Source organism: Somniosus microcephalus, chromosome 14, assembly GCF_052327205.1.
Source record: "Somniosus microcephalus isolate GS21.2 chromosome 14, FLI_Smic_1.0, whole genome shotgun sequence".
Classification (NCBI taxonomy): Eukaryota; Metazoa; Chordata; class Chondrichthyes; order Squaliformes; family Somniosidae; genus Somniosus; species Somniosus microcephalus.
This window is the reverse complement of record NC_141000.1, coordinates 28,601,264-28,620,315: the sequence shown is the minus strand read 5'-3', so window position 1 is coordinate 28,620,315 and position 19,052 is coordinate 28,601,264. Positions and strand designations below refer to the sequence as shown.

Below are 19,052 nucleotides of genomic sequence, written 5' to 3'. Positions count from 1 at the left end.
CGGAGTGCCGGCTGTGCTCCAAGAGCCCGGCACTTCTCTTCGGTGCCGGGCTCTTTTGCCTGCACTCCCGATCCTTGGGGGCCCAGCTGGGCCCCAGATCGCACTGCACAAGGCCCCTCCCCTTTAAGAAGGGGAGGAAAGCCTGCAATACCGCAGCGCGACATGCCGCAGCGTGTGGCGCTGCGGCACGTAGCGCCACGATATTCACTCGCAGCGCCCCAAGAGGGATGCGGGGCGCCTCCAGTAGCGCTGCGCTTCCCTTTGGAGCACAACCACTCAATTTCCATTGCAGGGGCGCGAATGTTTCCGGGGCGCTACTTTTAGCGCCCTGGCGAGGCTGGCGCCCCAACCGGGGCTATACTCAATTTCGCCCCCTATATGTGGTTCTTGAGGCTCTATACTACACACCTATGTAGCCAATGAAGACAATAAACTTGGATGTTCCTGAGCTAGTGTATAAATTGACTTACCATACACAACTGGGTACACTGTGCCCCTAATTCCAGATGCTGGACAATGAATATTTTTTCCATTCAAATAAACGTTCAGTTCCACATGATCATAAGTGAGCCCCTTTTAAAAAAAAAAGTTAAAATAATTAGATCATTGCATGATTCTGTAGCTAAATGTAACTGTAATAAACTAAGCTGCAATTCAAAAACTCAGATTTCACAAACTCTATTTCTAAAACAGGCTTTTTGAAAAGAAATACCATCTTTGTGAAACACTAATCTCCCTCGTTATGCCTCCCTCCAAATGAATTCTCTACTGCATCTGTCACTCAGGATGGAAGTGACAAACACGATGTCTGAAAAATGGGGTCAAGTGGCAGCTGGGTTAGAATGCACTGCTGCAGTCTGTTCCCATCTAAAGCAGCAGCTCGGGATGGTGGTATGAATGCTGTTTTTAAAAAAAATCTAACTGATTTAAGCTTTTTTTAAAAACCGGTTGATTCTCAGCGGCAGAACCCGAATTCTTGCAGTTCTACAGCACTGATTCATTCTGGGGTAAGTTCCCAGCAACCCTCCGTATCTTGCCCAGTGAACGTCAGCAAGCTATTCGACGGTGGGGACCAGCAAAGCTGAGCTTAATGCTGTGCCCTCCACTCAACTTGCACTGGATAACTATCAGGAGCAATAAACCTGCACTGATGTCACCTTCTTCGTCCAAGAACTACAAGGCCAGTTCAAGCACCCATCCTTCTCCTGTCCTCTCCTCCCCCACCATCCCCCCCTCCCTCAACTGCTACTGTCCTGACTGAACTAGGCTATCTCAGCACAACATTTTATTTTAATTATGTTAAAAGATAGCATAAAATAAAATACATTTTCATACAGTTTGTTTCACTTTCTGTGTTTAAGGTCTGAAATGAACTCTGGGAGCACATTTTGCAATGCACCAGCCAGGGAGGAAGTGTGACCACATCCAATGTACCAGTTAATTCACTGCAACACAGTCATTGCATTGTGCTTATGGAGGAAGGTTCTTTGCAGCCAGCATCTATAAATTTATATATGTATATTACTAGTTGCTTTTTTTGGCAGACAGCATCGATAACATTAGTAGTTTGGTGGCTGTACAGCCTGACACAGTGCCGCTGTGACATTAGCTACGACGAGGGAAATGCACATCATATTTTTGTAAAACAAGGAAAAGTCAAATCATCATCGCTAGGAATTTGTAACTTTTTTTAAACTTTCCAAATAACTGTTTGAAATTAACGCATTGATTTGCCTTCCATGTGCCACTGTATGTGTGATCATTATGTTGTCTTTGATTTATTGAAGACAACCTCTAGGGTGGGTTTCTGGTCATCAGAGGTGCGAGTCCAGATTCTGCCATCAACAACAACCTGCAATGATATAGCGCCTTCAACATACTAAAACATCCCAAAGCATTTTACAGGAGTGTTATCAGTCAAAATTTGACACTGTGCCACATAAGGAGATATTAGGTCAGGTGACCAAAAGCTTGGTCAAAGTGGTAGGTTTTAAGGAGCGTCTTAAAGGAGGGGAGACAGGTGGAGAGGTTTAGGGAGGGAATTCCAGAGCTTAGGGCCTAGACAGCAGGGTTACTACATTGAAACAGATGGCAGAGGCAACAGGGACAGCTGAAGCCTTCCTACTCCTCCCTGTATGGAGAGCAATGCAGCTTCATTGTCACTTACCTGTACTTTCCTTAAAGCAACAGTGCACGTGCAAGAAGCAACACTGGTTTCAGCTGGAGCAGCCAGAGCTCCAGGGGCATCAGGGAGACTTAGCCAAAAAAAAGTGTCCCCGTTAAAAGTAAAATAAAGAAGTGAGGAAACGCTCGAAAACCAAAAGCCCTCCTAGCGAGTATCTGCAAATCCTAAATTCCTTCTTACGTACCACAACATCTCCTTCCTGAGGAAGATTGTTCGCTGGAAGTCGGTTTCGCTCTTCATTATTGTGATAAATGGCTCCGTCGTGCCTAAGCACTAAACTTTGTGCATCCCGACCAAAAGGAATCTGGTTAAGGTTGACTTTTTGGGTAGCAACTCCAACTCCCCAGACTCCTAGAACAGAGCAAGAGTGCAATACGGTTACAATTCGTACCAGCTTCCGGAAATCTAAACCACAGCCAAGTTTGCTTTAATTTCTTGAAAAGTGCATGTTTAAAAGCAACCTTGGAAAATGTAGAATCTTAACTTGAAGCATCAGAGCCCGAATCACAATCCGAGATTCCCTACATTTGAAGCAAAACACCAAATAATTTCAGAAGTGCAACAACTGCTACGCTACTTGTAATGAGACTTAAAAAATAAGAGATACGTAGCAATGACGTACCAACATATTGTGCCAGAGTGGTAAGGCACGGGTTGGCATTTAGAATTCCGTACCCCATTGAGTTCATGATCTTGTCCAAGATATTAAGGAAAGGCAGAAAGTGAAGGTTAGGCACTATCCAACAAATGTAGAGAAAGTCAGTACTCTGGGCTGCTCTCTTGCTTTGTGGATGGGCTCTAGAGCAGCACAGTCCAACTGTTGGAACAGGTCACCGGGCAGCTTTCTGACCACTGTACAAGTAGCACAAAGTGAGGCTGAGGACCAACTTAATAAAGGGAGAAAAATATACATTAAAAAAAAAGGGAGAATAAAAACACAGCCACACCACATACAGGAAACTCTCGTTTCAACGGCATCTAAATATCCGGAATTCTCTATTAACTGGCAAAATTCATACTCCGAAAACAACACCTCAATAACCGGAAATGTTGCCAAGTTCGAGTCCGAGTCTCCCACAGTGGCCGAGTTAGTCAGTGGGGGTAGTTCTCCAAACTGCCACTACTCGGTTTCTTGGCGCCGTCGGAAGTCCGAACACCTCACTTTAAGTAATTAAAGAGTTATGGATTACCCTCAACTGGCAGTACTGTACTTAATCAAGCATCTTCCACCATCCATTTAACACAACATTCTGTAGGTGAGTACCCAATTACTGTATACTGCACATTTCTTGATTTTTCAAAATTTTTGTTTGTTAAAAATAGCCTCGGTAGATAACCCTCCTTCATCCGGAATTTTTAATCAACCGGCACCATCCCAGTCCTGTCGGCACCGGATACCAAAGAGTTTCCTGTAAATAGCTCTGCCAGTTTTAAATACATTGGGGTGCATGGTCTGCGGAAGCTGATAATCAAGGTGGCCCAACCTTTTCATTTGAAACAAAAGCACAGATTTACTAAAAGGGAATTTCCCTTCAGATCTTCCTTCCACTCTGTTTGGCATTACAGCAAAATGCTGTAGTCAGGGCTGCACGGAGGAGCCCTGTGAATGCAACTTAAGACACTAAAACTTCTTGTGTGTGTGTATACACACACATTATATATAAATGAAACCAGGCAGGAACTTTATATACAAACATATTTCCCATTAAGGAACACTCCAGGATAAACCCCGCTCACCTTCAATGTTAATAAGACCAAAATATCTGTGAGGCTAAACAATCTATATTAAAAAACGTGTGTCGGTGGGAATAATTACCGTAGTGTTATACTGATCTTTCAACCAATCATTTCCGAGAAGCGGAGTTCACTGTCCCTTCAGTCAATCACGATGTACTGAGTCTTCCCCCCCCCCCCCCCCCACCCCACTAACGATTTGTGCCAGCGGATTCTCCTCAGATGAGTGTCCAGCATCAATGAGACTCCCGTTCATACTCCATACAACCCCTCCCCGTTTCAAACCAGCAGAGCCCCCAAGAAATCCGCTGGTTTCAACAAAAATACAGAGCAGAAAGTTGCTGTCTTTCTAAACAGGACCAAAGTTTTGTTGGCATTTCTGAGGTTGTGCCATGGAGACAGATGTTCTGTCACTCCACTGTAGCTTCTCTTATACTCTGTTGTGTATTGCTTTTAATGAGTGATGCTTGCCCTCCGACATCTAAACATTTTGAAACAGCGAAAGCCCCAAACAGCTCATTCCAAGTTCTTTAAATTTTAAGTTATAAATGATTATTTATCAGACAAATAGTTAAGCATAAGGCCATTACAGGGTCTTGTTCTGGAGTATAGCTTTAAACTAGAGGACACTGGGTATCAGAAAACACCAATAAAGTCCCAAATCTCATGTAATAAAACCACAACTTGATTGGTTCGGGGACTGGTTATAATCGGTAAGCAGCAACTATTAATAAAACTATGAAAACTGAATCCAGACACTCCATATACCATGGGCTGCTTCATCTTCAACTACAGATGGCTCTCTGGTTAAGTGTCTTCAGAGGTGGGAGTGAATATTGAGGACTTCAGATTTAAAACACAGGTAATCAGACACACTCTATTAAGATGGTCTCCTGAAATGTAAAGGGAATCTAAACTCCTGTCAAAGTTTACAGAAAGAACTTTCAATTATATAGCATCTTATGACATCTTCAGAATAACCAAAGCACTTCACCGTTGATGAGTACAGTCACTATTATGTAGGAAAATGAGTCGATTGGAAACTGGGTTGGCCTCTCCAGAAGATCCACTTGCGAGGAGTACTCAAAGCATATGTCATGGATTAGGCAAATACACTGTGCTCGTTTTAATTCAAGGAACTGGAGGGAGGAAGGCGCCAATTATACATAGGTCTATTTAATTCACAGTAGAACACTGTGCAGGACCCAGAGGGGAGACAAATGATAAGAATATAGGTTTATTTGGCAAAGTTCAGAGTTATCTTGGTCAGACACAATTCCTGACAACAACTTGCATTTATATAGCACCTTTATCATAGAAAAATGTCCCAAGGCGTTTCACAGAAGCATAATCAGACAAAAATGGACATCGAGCCAAAGGAGGAGATATTAGGAGGAGTGACCAAAAGCTTGGTCAAAGAGTTGGATTTTAAGAAGGAAGGATCTTAAAGGAGCAATGTGGAGAGGCACATTTTATGCAGGGAATTCTAGAGCATATGGCCAAGACAGCTGAAGGCCAATGGTGGGGCAAAGGGATGTGGAGAAAATGCACAAGAAGCCAGAGTCAGAATGGCAGTGGTTTCCTCTAAAATTGAAAAGTTACCTAAACCTCTAATGATTACAGATGACAATCAACGTTCCCTCTAATTTTTTTTTGTACTGAGTGGGCCACAAACTCTTTTGAGCGCGACCTTATTGTCCGTGAGCAAATTTTACTACAACAACAATTTTTACAACAGCCACTTAAAAGCATATATACAGTAATGCCATATTGCCACCCCACCATCTCAAATCATGAGACTATCAGACAAGGTTCTATACATTTCAACATAACTTCTCTGCTTTTGAAATGAGGCCCAGTGGTTTATTTGCATTTTTACGGCTTTTTTAACCTGCGTTGCTACTTTTAATGATTTGTGAATCTATACCCCTAGATCCCTTTGCACCTCTACCCCATTTAGACTCTTATTTTCCAAGGATTAAGTGGTCTCCTTAATCCTCCTACCAAAATGCACCATCTCACACTTATTATTGAAATTCACTTGTCATTTACATGCCCATTCTGCAAGTTTGTTTATGGTAGAATTAAAAGCTTTTAGTTCGTCATGTACAAACTCTATTTAAAAAAAATACGTGTCAGATATGACTGGGATATAAAAGAACTGCATAATAATGCAATAACACTTCATAAACGTCACTCAGTTACAGGGTTATGTATCGACAAACAATCCAAAAGCCCAAGGTGAGCTGAAAGAGGCCTATCTATTTGTGCAATTAGTATTAATTTTAAAGTTTTCAACGTATTAGCCCATCCCTCATGTCACTATAGCAGTGGCTGCACAAGCAGCAGCTTTCCTATGGCGCTGATGTGCTGGACATCCACATAAGTAATTAGAATATTAATCACAATGCAACCAGACAACCAACAAATATAAAGTGCTGCAGTTCTTTAGTTCACAGTATTAAAAAGAATTAAACAAAAACAGGTATCCGTATTTTCAACTTCAATCACTTCCATTAATGATCTCCAAAGCGGCCGCACTTTGGAACAACACAGATGGAGATGCAGCACATGTACAATGGCCGCTGGAAGGAGGCTAAAGCAAACAATTTTTATGCCCGCGATGAATTAAAAAAAATTCAGAAAATTGTTTAAAGCTGGAAAAAAATACGGGAAAGTGGTGTTGTCCCCTTTTTGAAAAGAGTTTATCAAGGTTATTTAAATCATGGTATGAAAGAGGGGGAAAAGTTTGTGCTCCCGATTGTACCTCAGAGCCTGTGAGAGACGGAGGGACTGGCAATAGAAAAAAGTCTTCTTCCATGTCAGAAATGCAGCACTTATTCACAAGTACAGAAAAACACATACACAATTTGCGTCACTGAATTAAAAACAAAAAGCAGGAAAAGCTATGATTTAACAGAAATAAACATTCATCTTTCTTCCTGGACAGGAGAACCAATCAGATTGACTTGGAAACTAATATGGTGACGTAAAGATGTTAATTTATGAATTTCGCTTCTAATGTTTTTCTTTCAAACATTCTCCACAATATTAATCCCTGTTCTTATCAGGAAAAGTGTTGAATTATTTTTTAAGTACTCTGCAATTAAATAGCAGCAAACAAACTTCAGTGTACTCTCAATTTTTAATCTCCTATTTCAAACATTTATACCAAATCGAAATTGTACATTATCAGTTTAATCAAAGTATTTTCTGTGTCTTTCTCAATAAACAAATAGTGGTTTCTTCTAAAGTAGCTTCTTGCAATTTTTATACATCATTACATAACTCTTGTTTCTATTAACACTCCACTAAATGTTTAAGAGGAAATCTATATTTACATTACTCCTGGGACTTGTTTGGACTATAGAACGACAGACAAAATAACATGGTTTGTGTTTTTCCCCTTTTTTGGTTCTCTTCCTAAACGCCTTAATGATTTTTTAAAAAGTCAATAAAAAGTAATACTGTATGTAACTCCTACAAATCCTCCCCACCCTCCCCCTCCTCAACAGTATGGTTGCATGTTTGTGTAAAGCTACTCACTTCAGATAATCGTTCAAAATCAAATATTGAGAAATTTCAATTTTAAAACGTTTTAAGTAATTCAGAGCTGCTTTAAAAGCATTTGGACTTCAAGACTTGGTTGAAACTTGTTTAGATGAGGGGAAAATTGATTTTTGCTTGTTTCTTCCAAAATCATATTCAAAACTTAGGGGGAAAAAGTGTTTATATCACTCATTTTTTGTGAAAAGGTCATTAAAAATCTTTAAATTCTTTCAAATCTCAGTGCAGCTTTGACAGAAGAAGTTACTCCAAGTTTTTCTTTCCCTCTTCAACGCTGTCGTTAAACATACAACAAAATATAATAAAGTAAACTCTAATTCCAAACGAAGCTCAAATAAGAAAGTGAATAAAGTAGTTAAACTTCCTAAGGTGGCGGTGAGGTTGTCTATCCCCAGTCTTGGCGATGAGTTGGGATCAGTTTTGGAGAAGTTGTTCCCTCTTTTTCTGCTGCCATTCCCTCCGTCTCTCACAGACTCTGGGGTACAATCGGGGGCACTAACTTTTTCCCCTCTCTCATAACATGATTTAAATAACCCTGATAGACTCTTTCAAAAAGGGGACAACACCACTTTCCCGTATTTTTTTCCGGCTTTAAACAATTTTCTGAATTAAAATTTTTTTTAATCGCGGGCCTAAAAATTGTTTGCTTTAGCCTCCTTCCAGTGGCCATTGTACACGTGCTGCACCTCCATCTGTGTTGTTCCAAAGTGTGGCCACTGCTACGTCCCCAGGAACAGACTACACTCACCTGGAGTGCACCCTCACCCATCTCTCGCTCTCCCTCTTTCGATGTCTCTCTCTCCCTCTGTGCCTGTCTCCCTCTGTCCCTGTCTCTCTCTCTCCATCTCCCTCTGTCTATCTCTTGCTCTTTCTGTCCCTGTATCTCTCTCTCTCCCTCTCTGTCCCTGTCTCTCTCCCTCTGTCCCAGTTTGTCTGTCTGTCTCTCTCACTATGTCCCTGTCTCTCTCTGCAAAGAACATCAGAGCAAAAGGAGACGCAGACAATCAGTGTCAGTTCAGGAGAGAGCTTTCCTCCCATTTTTTTAAACATGTGAATCCAGTCAATGTTGAAAATTGAGCAGAATTCGTTCCATCTGAAGGGAAATGCTTCTTGACAATGCTTTCCTACTTGCACTCGTGATAATGAAGGTGCTCATATCAGACACCAGCTCCACTAACCTGTTCGCAATTAATTGAGTGCCCTTAGTGTCCCAGCTCAGTGTAATCCTGAGCAACAACTGCCTGCAGGTTTTAGAAGAGACGATTAAATGAGGCCGACAGTGGATGTTAGATTTTTTTTAACCACTATTGTAAGAAGCGCAGGGAATCTCTCTTCCCCAGTCACTCGCTCTCTTCCCCAGTCTCTCTCTCTTCCCTAACATAAAAGGTAATCCAAGAGTCTTCTATAGGCATATAATTAATAAACGGGCAGTAAGGAGGAGCGGGACCAAAAAGGAGGCATACGCAAGGAGGCAGAGGGCATGGCTGAGGTGCTAAATGAGAACTTTGCATCTGTCTTCACCAAGGAAAATGAAGCTGCCATAGACATAGTGAAGGAGGAGGTAGAGGACATACTGGATGGGATAAAAATTGATAAAGGAGGTACTAGAAAGGCTGGCTGTACTTAAAGTAGATAAATCACCAGGACTAGATGGGATGCATCCTAGGACGCTGAGGGAAGTTTTTTTTTTTATTCGTTCATGGGATGTGGGCATCACTGGCAAGGCCAGCATTTATTGCTCATTCCTAGTTGCCCTCGAGAAGGTGGTGGTGAGCGGCCTTCTTGAACCGCTGCAGTCCGTGTGGTGAAGGTACTCCCACAGTGCTGTTAGGGAGGGAGTTCCATGATTTTGACCCAGCGACGATGAAGGAAAGGCGATATACTTCTAAGTCAGGATGGTGTGTGACTTGGAGGGGAACTTGGAGGTGGTGGTGTTCCCATGCGCCTGCTACCCTTGTCCTTCTAGGTGGTAGAGTTTGCAGATTTGGGAGGTGCTGCCGAAGAAGCCTTGGTGAGTTGCTGCAGTGCAACTTGTAGATGGTACACACTGCAGCTATGGTACGCCGGTGGTGGAGGGAGTGAATGTTTAAGGTGGTGGATGGGCTGCCAAGCAAGCAGGCTGCTTTGTCCTGGATGGTGTCAAGCTTCTTGAGTGTTGTTGGAGCTGCACTTATCCAGAGAAGTGGAGAGTATTCCATCACACTCCTGACTTGTGCCTTGTAGATGGTGGAAAGGCTTTGGGGAGTCAGGAGGTGAGACACTCGCCACAGAATACCCAGCCTCTGACCTGCTCTTGTTGCCACAGTATTTGTGTGGCTGGTCCAGTTAAGTTTCTGGTCAATGGTGATCCCCAGGATACTGATAGTGGGGGATTCGGCGATGGTAATGCCGTTGAACGTCAAGGGGCAGTGGTTAGACGCTTGCTTGTTGGAGATAGTCATTGCCTGGCACTTGTGTGGCATGAATGTTATCTGCCACTTATCAGCCCAAGCCTGAAAGTCGTCCAGCTCTTGTTGCATGCGGGCATGGACTGCTTCATTATCTGAGGAGTTACGAATGGCACTGAACACTGTGCAGTCATCAGTGAACATCCCCACTTCTGATGTTATGATGGAGGGAAGGTCATTGATGAAGCAGCTGAAGATGGTTGGGCCTAGGACACTGCCCTGAGGAACTCCTGCAGTGATGTCCTGGGACTGTGATGATTGAGCTCCAACCACCACAACAATCTTCCTTTGTGCTAGGTATGACTCCAGCCAGTGGAGAGTTTTCCCCTTGATTCCCATTGACTTCAGTTTTACTAGGGCTCCTTGATGCCACACTCGGTCAAATGCTGCCTTGATGTTAACGGCAGTCACTCTCACCTCACCTCAGGAATTCAGCGCTTTTGTCCATGTTTGGACCAAGGCTGTAATGAGGTCTGGAGCCGAGTGGCCCTGATGGAACCCAAACTGAGCATCAGTGAGCAGGTTATTGGTGAGTAAATGCCGCTTGATAGCACGGTCAACGACACCTACCATCACTCTGTTGATGATTGAGAGTAGATTGATGGGGCGGTAATTGGCCGGATTGGATTTGTCCTGCTTTTTGTGGACAGGACATACGTGGGCAGTTTTCCACATTGTCGGATAGATGCCAGTGTTGTAGCTGTACTGGAACAGCTTGGCTAGAGGCGGCTAGTTCTGGAGCACAAGTCTTCGGCACGACAGCCGGGATGTTGTCGGGGCCCATAGCCTTTGCTGTATCCAGTGTGCTCAGCCGTTTCTTGGTATCACGTGGAGTGAATTGAATTGGCTGAAGACTGGCTTCTGTGGTGGTGGGGACCTCAGGAGGTGGCCGAGATGGATCATCCACTCGGCACTTCTGGCTGAAGATGGTTGCAAATGCTTCAGCTTTGTCTTTTGCACTCACGTGCTGGGTTCCACCATCATTGAGGATGGGGATATTCACGGAGCCTCCTCCTCCCGTTAGTTGTTTAATGGTCCACTACCATTCACGACTGGATGTGGCAGGACTGCAGAGCTTTGATCTGATCCATTGATTGTGGGATCACTTAGCTCTGTCTATAGCATGCAGCTTCCCCAGGTTGGCACCGCATTTTTAGGTACGGCTGGTGCTGCTGCTGGTATGCTCTTCTGCACTCCTTATTGAACCAAGGTTGGTCCCCTGGCTTGATGATAATGGTAGAGTGAGGGATATGCCAGGTCATGAGGTTACAGATTGTGGTGGGATACAATTCTGCTGCTGCTGATGGCCCACAGTGCCTCATGGATGCCCAATTTTGAGCTGCTAGATCTGTTCTGAATCTATCCCATTTAGCACAGTGGTAGTGCCACACAACACAATGGAGGGCGTCCTCAGTGTGAAGATGGGACTTCGTATCCACAATGACTGTACGGTGGTCACTGCTACCAATGCTGCCATGGACAGATGCATCTGCGACAGGTAAGTTGGTGAGGACGAAGTCAAGTAGGTTTTTCCCTCGTGCGGCAGCGGCGGCGGACCTCTGTGGAGTGGAGTGAGGCGGCGGCGGTGATATAAAGAGGCGGGGAGCAGGTAGGCCCCACAGCGGCGGCGGACCTGTAGGCTCACCAATCTCCGAGCTCAGAGGGAGGTAGAGAAGTAAAAAGTAATCGAAGTGTGACGTCACCAGAAGGCAGGTAAGTGATTGGTTGGTGAGTATTTCTCTCTTTCTCCTTTTTTCCAAACTTAAATTTTGTGGTTTATAGTTTATAGGGTGTCTGTGGTGTAGCGGGCCCTGCTGGTAAACCAGGGCCCTTAAGTATATCATTTAATTATAGTGTAATTGGTGGGATTGATTTGATTTAATTTAATTTGAATTAATTAAAGGGTAAGTCATGGCAGGAGAGCTCGGCCCCGTGGTATGCTCCTCCTGCGCTATGTGGGAAATCAGGGACACTTCCTGTGTCCCTGACGACCATGTGTGCGGGAAGTGTATCCAGCTGCAGCTACTGACAGACCGCATTGCGGCGCTGGAGCTGCGAGTGGACACATACTGCAGCATTCGCGATGCTGAGGACGTCGTGGATAACATGTTTAGGGAGTTGGTAACACCGCAGGTAAAGGCTGCACAGGCAGGAAGAGAATGGGTGACCACCAGGCAGAGTAGTGGGCGCAGGCAAGTAGTGCAGGGGTCCCCTGTGGCCATCCCCCTCTCAAACAGATATACCACTTTGGATATTGTTGGAGAAGATGGCTTATCGGGGAAGGCAGCAGCAGCCAACTTCCTGGCACCGTGGGTGGTTCTGCTGCACAGGACAGGAGGAAAAAGAGTGGGAGAGGTATAGTAATAGGGGGTTCTATTGGAAGGGGAATAGATAGGCGTTTCTGCGTTCGCAAACGTGACTCCAGGATGGTATGTTGCCTCCCTGGTGCAAGGGTCAAGGATGTCTCACAACGGCTGCAGAACATTTTGGAAGGGGAGGGTGAACAGCCATTGTCGTGGTGCATATAGGTACCAACGATATAGGTAAAAAACTGAATATAGGGAGTTAGGAGGTAAATTTAAAAATAGGACCTCAAAGGTAGTAAGCTCAGGATTGCTACCAGTGCCACGTGCTAGTCAGAGTAGAAATAGAAGGATATTTCAGATGAATACGTGGCTAGAGGAATGGTGCAAGGGGGAAGGATTCAAATTCCTGGGACATTGGAACCGGTTCTGGGGGAGGTGGGACCAGTACAAACCGGATGGTTTGCACCTGGGCAGGACCGGGACTGATGTCCTATCATCCTCCTAGGGGGGAGTGTTTGCTCGTGCTCTGGGGGAGGGTTTAAACTAAAATGGCAGGGGGTTGGGGACCTGAGCAGGGAGACAGAGGAAAGGGAAACAAGTATAGAAGCAAAAGACAGGAAGGAGAAAAACAAAGGTGGCAGTCAGAGAAATCAAGGGTTTAAATCAAACATGGCCACAGTAAATAATAATTCTAAAAGGTGTAAGAGTGTTAAAAAAACAAGCCTGAAGGCCTTGTGTCTTAATGCGAGGAGCATTCGTAATAAGGTGGATGAATTAGCTATGCAAATAGAGGTAAACGGATATGATATGATTGGGATTACGGAAACATGGCTCCAGGGTGACCAAGGCAATATTCAGGAAAGATAGGCAAAATGGAAAAGGAGGTGGGGTAGCATTGCTGGTTAAAGAGGGGATTAACACAATTGAAAGGAAGGATATTGGCCCAGAAATTAGGTTCGGGGGCTTGCCGCGCGTGCAAGCCCCCGATGTGCACTTGCCCGGCACGCCGACAGCTGAAGCCTGGGCCTGCTTGGAATTCCTGTCATTGGCCCGGTTCAGCTGTCGGCGTGCTGTGCTTGCCTGATCCAGCGGCGTAGTTAGTTCGATGTGCCGGCTGGGATCAGGTGAGCACTGGGCAGCCAATCAGGGGAGAGAAAACTTCATTCATGAGTTTGATAGTAAGAACTGTCAAACTCATGAAAACTACGGGCGCCCAAAACACTACTTAAACTTTAAATAAAATGTTAAAAAACATCCCACTAATTAAATGAACTATAAATAACTTTAAAAAACTATTTTAAACAATTATTCAAATTTTTGAAAAAAATAATTAAAAAAAAAAATCGGGTCTAAAAATACACTTACCTTACTGTAAAGTCCTTAAAAACAATAAAGCTGTGGATTTTTTTTTTATAATTTTAAATAATAGGCCACTTACCTTAAAGAATCAAGTCCTTACGTCTCCTTTTTACATTCGTAAAAAGTTGAGGCCCTTATACACGGGCAAACCTGTAAAAAAGGAGGAAGTTCAACGCGTGCACGCAGAGTCCTGCGCGCACGCGTTGGACCTCTGAACCCCTTGGAGGAAATGCCGGTTTCCCGCGCATGCAAGCAACCAGCACTTCCATCGGGTCCACGCGCGAGTACCCCGTCCTTACTCACGCGTTGGGACCCGAAGTACTGGGCCATTAGCTCTGATGATGTGGAATCTGTATGGGTAGAACTGAGAAATACCATGGGGCAGAAAACGTTAGTGGGAGTGGTATACAGACCTCCAAACAGTAATGCGGAAGTTGGGGATGGCATTAAACGGGAAATTAGAGACGCGTGCAATAAGGGCACAGCAGTTATCATGGGTGACTTTAATATACATATAGATTGGGCTAACCAAATTAGTAACAATACTATGGAGGAGGAATTCCTGGAGTGTATACGAGATGGTTTCCTGGACCAATATGTCGAGGAACCAACTAGAGATCAGGCCATCTTAGACTGGGTGTTATGTAATGAGAAAGGATTAATTAGCAATCTCGTTGTGCGAGGCCCCTTGGGTCGAAGCGATCATAATATGATAGAATTCTTCATTAAGATGGAGAGTGAAGTAGTTGACTCAGAGACTAGGGTCCTGAATTTAAATAAAGGAAACTACAATGGTATGTGGCACGAGTTGGGTAGGATTGATTGGGGAATGTCACTCAAAGGGTTGACAGTGGATAGGCAATGGCAAACATTCAAAGATCGCATGGATGAACTACAGAATTTGTTCATCCCCGTTTGGCATAAAAATAAAACAAAAAAGATGACTCAACCGTGGCTAACAAGGGAAATTAGGGATAGCATAAGATCCAAGGAGAAGACATAAATTGGCCAGAAAAAGCAGTAAACCTGAGGATTGGGAGCAGTTTAGGATTCAGCAAAGGAGGACAAAGGGATTAATTAAGAGGGGGAAAATAGAGAATGAGAGTAAGCTGGCAGGGAACATAAAAACTGACTGTAAAAGCTTTTATAGATATGTGAAGAGAAAAAGATTGGTGGAGTCAAGCGTAGGTCCCTTGCAGTCAGAATCAGGGGAATTTATAATGGGGAACAAAGAAATGGCAGACCAATTAAATACATACTTTGGTTCTGTCTTCACAAAGGAGGACACAAATAACCTCCCAGAGATGTCGGAGAACATAGGGTCTAATGAGAGGGAGGAACTGAAAGAAATCAGTATTTGTAGGGAAATGGTGTTAGGGAAATTGACGGGATTGAAGGCCGATAAATCCCCAGGGCCTGATAATCTACATCCTAGGGTACTTAAGGAAGTGGCCCTAGAAATAGCAGATGCATTGCTGGTCATCTTCCAAAATTCGATAGACTCTGGAACAGTACCCATGGATTGGAGGGTAGCTAATGTTACCCCACTATTCAAAAAAGGTGGTAGAGAGAAAACGGGGAATTATAGACTGGTAAGCCTGACATCGGTAGTGGGGAAAATGCTAGAGTCCATTATAAAAGATGTAATAGCAGAGCACTTGGAAAACAGTGACCGGATCAGACAAAGTCAACATGGGTTTACAAAAGGTAAATCGTGCTTGACTAATCTACTGGAATTTTTTGAGGATGTAACTGGTAGGATAAGGGAGAACCAGTGGATGTGGTGTATTTGGACTTTCAGAAGGCTTTCGATAAGGTCCCGCATAAAAGATTAGCGTGTAAAGTTAAGGCACATGGGATTGGGGGCAAGGTACTGACTTGGATAAAGAACTGGCTGGCAGACAGGAAGCAAAGAGTTGGAATAAACGGCTCTTTTTCTGAGTGGCAGGCAGTGACTAGTGGGGTACCGCAGGGATCGGTCCTAGGACCCCAGCTACTCACAATATATATAAATGATCTAGACGAGGGACCTAGATGTGATATCTCCAAGTTTGCAGATGACACAAAGCTGGGTGGGCGTGTGTGCTGTGAGGAGGATGCCGAGAAACTCCAGTATGATTTGGACAGGTTGGGTGATTGGGCAGAAGCATGGCAGATGCAGTATAATGTGGATAAATGCAAGGTTATCCACTTTGGTGGCAAAAACAGGAAGGCAGATTATCTGAATGGCAATAGTTTGGGAGAAGGGGAAGTGCAACGAGACCTGGGTGTCCTTGTGCACCAGTCGCTGAAGGTAAGCATGCAGGTGCAGCAGGCGGTTAAGGCGGCAAATGGTATGTTGGCCTTCGTAGCGAGAGGGTTCAAGTACAAGAACAAGGATGTCTTGCTGCAGTTGTACAGGGCCTTGGTGAGACCACATCTTGAGTATTGTGTGCAGTTTTGGTCACCTTATCTGAGGAAGGATGTTCTTGCCATGGAGGGAGTGCAGCGAAGATTCACCAGACTGATACCTGGGATGGCAGGAATGACGTATGAGGAGAGATTGGGTCGATTGGACTTATACTCGCTGGAGTTTAGAAGAATGAGAGGGGATCTCATTGAAACTTACAAAAATTCTAACAGGACTAGACAGACTGGATACAGGAAGGATGTTCCCGATGGCCGGGGAGTCCAGAACCAGGGGTCACAGTCTAAGGATAAGGGGTAAGCCATTTAGGACAGAGATGAGGAGGAATTTCTTCACCCAGAGAGTGGTGAACCTGTGGAATTCTCTACCACAGAAGGCAGTGGAGGCCAATTAATTAAATATATTCAAGAAGGAGTTGGATATATTTCTTAAGGCTAAAGGGATCAAGGGATATGGGGAGAGGGCAGGGACAGGGTACTGAATTTGGATGATCAGCCATGATCTCATTGAATGGCGGAGCAGGCTCAAGGGGCCAAATGGCCTACTCCTGTTCCTATCTTCTATGTTTCTATGTGTTGGTTCTCTCACCACCTGTCGCTGGCCCAGACTGGCAGCTATGTCTTTCAGGACTTGGCCAGCTCGGTCAGCAGTGGTGCTACCGAGCCACTCTTGGTGATGGACATTGAAGTCCCCCAGCCAGAGTACATTCTGTGCCCTTGCTTCTTCCAAATGGTGTTCAACATGGAGGAGCACTGATTCATCAGCTGAGGGAGGGCGGTAGGTGGTAATCAGCAGGAGGTTTCCTTGCCCATGCTTGACCTGAAGCCATGAGACTTTATGGGGTCTGGAGTCAATGTTGAGGACACCCAAAAGCCACTCCTTCCTGACTGTATACCACTGTGCCGTTACCCCTGGTGGGTCTGTCCTGTCGGTGGGACAGGACATACCTAGGGATGATGATGGAGGAGTTTGGGACATTGGCTGAAAGGTATGATTCTGTGAGTATGACTGTGTCAGGATGTTGCTCGACACGTCTGTGGGACAGCTCTCCCAATTTTGGCACAAGTCCCCAGATGCTGGTGAGGAGGACTTTGCAGGGTTGACTGGAATGGGTGTGCCGTTGTCGTGTCCATAGCCGGTGCAGAGGCTGATGCTGGGTGGTCCGTCTGGTTTTATTCTTATTGATTTTCGTAGCGGTTTTTTACAACTGAGTGGCTTGCTAGGCCATTTCAGAGGGCAGTTAAGAGTCAACCACATTGCTGTGGGTCTGGAGTCACATATAGGCCAGGCCAGGTAAAGGTGGCAGATTTCCTTTCCTAAAGGACATTAGAAGTGAAGGAAGAAATCGTGGAGGTACTGGCCATAATCTTCCAATTCTCCTTAGAAATGGAGGTGGTGCCAGAGGACTGGAGAATGGCAAATGTTACACCCTTGTTCAAAAATAGGTGTAAAGATAAACCCAGCAACTACAGGCCAGGCCGGTAGTGGGGAAGATTTTAGAAACAATAATCAGGGACAAGTGTGGATTAAGTAAGGAAAGCCAGCATGGATTTGTTAAAGGCAAATCGTGTTTAACCAACTTGATCAAGTTTTTTGGTGAGGTAACAAGAGAGTGTTGATGAGGGCAAAGCAGTTGACGTGGTGTACATGGAGTTCCAAAAGGCGTTCGACAAAGTGCCACATAATAGCCTTGCCAGCAAAGTTGAAGCCCATGAAATAAAAGGGACAGTGGCAATCTCTCTCTCCCTCCCCCAAGTCTCTCTCTCTCCCTCCCCCAAGTCTCTCTCTCTCTCTCCCTCCCCCAAGTCTCTCTCTCTCTCCCCCAAGTCTCGCTCGCTCTCTCCCTCCTCCAAGTCTCTCTCTCTCTCTCCCTCCCCCAAGTGTCTCTCTCTCTCCCTCCCCCAAGTCTCTCTCTCTCTCCCTCCCCCAAGTCTCTCTCTCTCTCCCCCCCCAGTCTCTCTCTCTCTCTCCCTCCCCCAAGTCTCGCTCGCTCTCTCCCTCCCCCAAGTCTCTCTCTCTCTCCCTCCCCCAAGTCTCTCTCTCTCTCTCTCCCTCCCCCAAGTCTCTCTCTCCCCCTCCCCCAAGTCTCTCTCTCTCCCTCCCCCAAGTCTCTCTCTCTCCCTCCCCCAGGTCTCTCTCTCTCCCTCCCCCAAGTCTCTCTCTCTCCCTCCCCCAGGTCTCTTTCTCTCTCCCTCCCCCAAGTCTCTCTCCCTCTCCCTCCCCCAAGTCTCTCTCTCTCCCTCCCCCCAGTCTCTCTCTCTCTCTCCCCCCCAAGTCTCTCTCTCTCTCTCCCTCCCCCAAGTCTCGCTCGCTCTCTCCCTCCCCAAGTCTCGCTCGCTCTCTCCCTCCCCCAAGTCTCTCTCTCTCTCCCTCTCTCTCTCCCTCCCCCAAGTCTCTCTCTCTCCCCCTCCCCCAAGTCTCTCTCTCTCTCCCTCCCCCAAGTCTCTCTCTCCCTCCCCCAAGTCTCTCTCTCTCCCTCCCCCAAGTCTCTTTCTCTCTCCCTCCCCCAAGTCTCTCTCTCTCTCCCTCCCCCAAGTCTCTCTCCCTCCCCCAAGTCTCTCTCTCTCTCCCTCCCCCAAGTGTCTCTCTCCCTCTCTCCCTCCCCCAAGTCTCTCTCTCTCTCCCCCAAGTCTCTCTCTCTCTCCCTCCCCCTCCCCCAAGTCTCTCTCTCTCTCTCCCTCCCCCCAGTCTCTCTCTCTCCCTCCCCCCAGTCTCTCTCTCTCTCTCCCCCCCGTCTCTCTCTCTCCCCCCCAAGTCTCTCTCTCTCTCTCCCTCCCCCAAGTCTCGCTCGCTCTCTCCCTCCCCCAAGTCTCGCTCGCTCTCTCCCTCCCCCAAGTCTCTCTCTCTCTCCCTCTCTCTCCCTCCCCCACGTCTCTCTCTCTCCCCCTCCCCCAAGTCTCTCTCTCTCTCCCTCCCCCAAGTCTCTCTCTCCCTCCCCCAAGTCTCTCTCTCTCTCCCCAAGTCTCGCTCGCTCTCTCCCTCCCCCAAGTCTCTCTCTCTCTCTCCCTCCCCCAAGTGTCTCTCTCTCTCCCTCCCCCAAGTCTCTC

At 45.7% G+C, this 19,052-nt stretch overlaps 1 protein-coding gene across 1 annotated transcript in view; it reads right to left on the bottom strand.

Annotated features, from left to right (window-relative positions):
• Positions 1 to 19,052, bottom strand: part of LOC147107403 (SPRY domain-containing protein 7) — a 53,655-nt gene that overhangs the window by 8,354 nt on the left and 26,249 nt on the right. Inside the window, exons 3-4 of the mRNA XM_086006412.1 lie at positions 2,370 to 2,536; positions 471 to 573 (exon numbers count right to left, since the gene is read on the bottom strand). Of these exons, the coding sequence (XP_085862538.1) occupies positions 471 to 573; positions 2,370 to 2,536 (270 nt within the window). The remainder of the gene's footprint in view (positions 1 to 470; positions 574 to 2,369; positions 2,537 to 19,052) is intronic.